Raw genomic sequence first — 2,420 nt, forward strand, 5'->3', positions numbered from 1 at the left:
GGTCACCCCATGTTTCTCCTTGGACACTACACACACCCTCCATTCCTCTGGGTGTAGTTTACACCTCTAATATGAGGGTAACAATGACAGCTACATCAAGGGATGTGAGTGCATATGTAAGATGATATATGGGTCTTAAGGGTTTAATCCGGAACAATCACACAATGAAAGTTATTTTTCCCAGTTGCTATCAACACCACAAAATCCAAGACTCTCACACCTGCTCTGAGACCCTGCCCTTTCTGAGGACATTCAACGACATAGCGTCTTATATACTAGAAGGTCATGCAAATAGAGTCCTTCCTCTGCTGATATAAAGCAGCCCCAGCCCTGACCCTGCAGCTCTGGGAGAGGAGCTCCAGCCCGGGATTTCCACGTGCTCCATTCGGGGTTCAGGATAGAACACTCACCATGGACTTTGGGCTGAGCTGGGTTGTCCTTGTGGCTATTTTACAAGGTAATTTATGGAGAGCAAGAGACACTGAGGATGTGAGTGGATGTGAGTGAGGGAATCAGTGGATGGGTGACAGTCTCCTGACCAGGATGTCTCTGTGTTTGCAGGTGTCCAGTGTGAGATGCAGCTGGTGGAGTCTGGGGGAGGCTTGGTGCAGCCTGGGGGGTCTCTGCGACTCTCCTGTGCAGCCTCTGGATTCACCTTCAGTAGCTATGCCATGGGCTGGGTCCGCCAGGCTCCAGGGAAGGGGCTGGAGTGGATCTCAGCTATTAGTAGTAGTGGTGGTAACACAAACTATGCAGACGCTGTGAAGGGCCGATTCACCATCTCCAGAGACAACTCCAAGAACACGCTGTACCTGCAAATGAACAGCCTGAGATCTGAGGACACGGCCGTGTATTACTGTGCGAAAGATACACAGTGAGGGGAAGTCAGTGTGAGCCCAGACACAAACCTCCTTGCAAGGAGAGAGGAGGGGGGATGCAGGGAGCACGCAGGACATACAACTGCTGTGTGGTTCAGCCCCAGGAGCAGGTGCAGATGGTAGTTAAGGGCTGCTTTCCTCTAAGGGTCTGGGGTTTCCTCTCCATATACCAGTTGTCCCTGGGGAACCTCTCTGTACTCATCCATGGTTCTTCAGTTACACATTCAGTCTCTCAGTTAGAAAGACTTTTCGAAATAGGGGAATAAATGTCATATATAAAAGGCAGAGACTTAAATTTATATGTTCAGGTTTTCCCTTGTCTAACTCTTGTCTAAATTGACCCGTTTCAAAATGATTCCAGCTGATGTGTAAAGAGTTGAACATACTCGTCCTTCCTCATTGTGGTATCTCAGCCCTGCCCTACTGTAGACAGCTGTCCCTGCCAGGATGCTGCCTGTTGACTTGCTGCTAACCTCTTCCATGAGAAGCATAAGTGCGCTGAGCAGCCCCGGATCCTCAGGGGGTCGCTGGGAAAGATGCCAGTTAGAGGGACGTGGGTGGGGGTGTTTCTACATGTGCGCCTTGCTTCCAGGGCCAATAGAATCCCTGTACGCTTAGATCATACCTGCATCCTGTTCTACTGCGCAGTTTATTTTATGTGAAATATTCATCGTCACAGCTATTACCAATAGACACATATGTAGTTGGTAGGGAAAGTTTACAGTCAGGTGGATAATAACATGAATTTTCACAAGCTGCTGAAAATAGATCTATTCTCCTTTCTTCACCACAGCATCTTACGTGAGCGCAAAAATGAAGGAAAATCACTCAGGTTCTCATTCCACGAAGAGTCCTGCAGACCTACAGGCAGGCCCACCTCTGTCCAGGAACCTTTGCAGGGGAGGCCAGATCCAGGGTGGAGAAGCCCAGGCCTCGACAGGAGGTCTCCCTGTGTCCTGATGTGTGCTCTCCAGCACATCACGTGCCAATTCCAGGCTGCACTTTAGCTTCACATCTGTAGGATTCAAGTAAATCGTTACCTACATCACATGCTTGGTGTGCATATGTAGAAACAAAATAATACAAGAGGCCCTGAGTGTTGGCGCCCAGGGTAGGGCACCCGAAAATATGCCTCAAAGTGACTTAAGACAGAGGCAGTGCAGAGGGACATTCTGACCTTCCTCCCTGTCACCCTGAAGCCAGAAATAAACCTCCCATGTGAAAGGTGCTCTCCCAACATCTAGGCATGGAAATGAAATCGTCCTTCATCTCATGCTTTCCACCTGCCATTTTTCTGTGGAAAAATATTAGCCAAAGAATAAGTTTAATCAGAGAAGCGAGCAAATGCAGAAAGAAGGGAAAACTGTCCAACAAGACTAAATAATTATAGTTTGCTCATTAAGCAAATCAAGGACCTTTAGTTCCTCCTCAAGGACTATAGATAATATTCTTGTCCATGTCCCATGAGCCGTCTTATAGATACTGAAACTCCCACCAGGAGGAAGAAGTTAACTCCATGATGACCAGACTGTAGCCATGACA

At 48.1% G+C, this 2,420-nt stretch overlaps 1 gene segment (V, D, J or C); it reads left to right on the forward strand.

Annotated features, from left to right (window-relative positions):
* The first annotated feature begins 358 nt into the window (after window positions 1-358).
* Window positions 359-878, forward strand: LOC132419929 (immunoglobulin heavy variable 3-23-like). The segment is given in 2 exon segments: window positions 359-457; window positions 562-878. Coding segments are annotated over 2 exon segments (363 nt in total).
* The last annotated feature ends 1,542 nt before the right edge of the window (window positions 879-2,420 follow it).

The sequence above is a fragment of the Delphinus delphis genome, chromosome 2 (assembly GCF_949987515.2).
Source record: "Delphinus delphis chromosome 2, mDelDel1.2, whole genome shotgun sequence".
Lineage (NCBI taxonomy): Eukaryota > Metazoa > Chordata > Mammalia > Artiodactyla > Delphinidae > Delphinus > Delphinus delphis.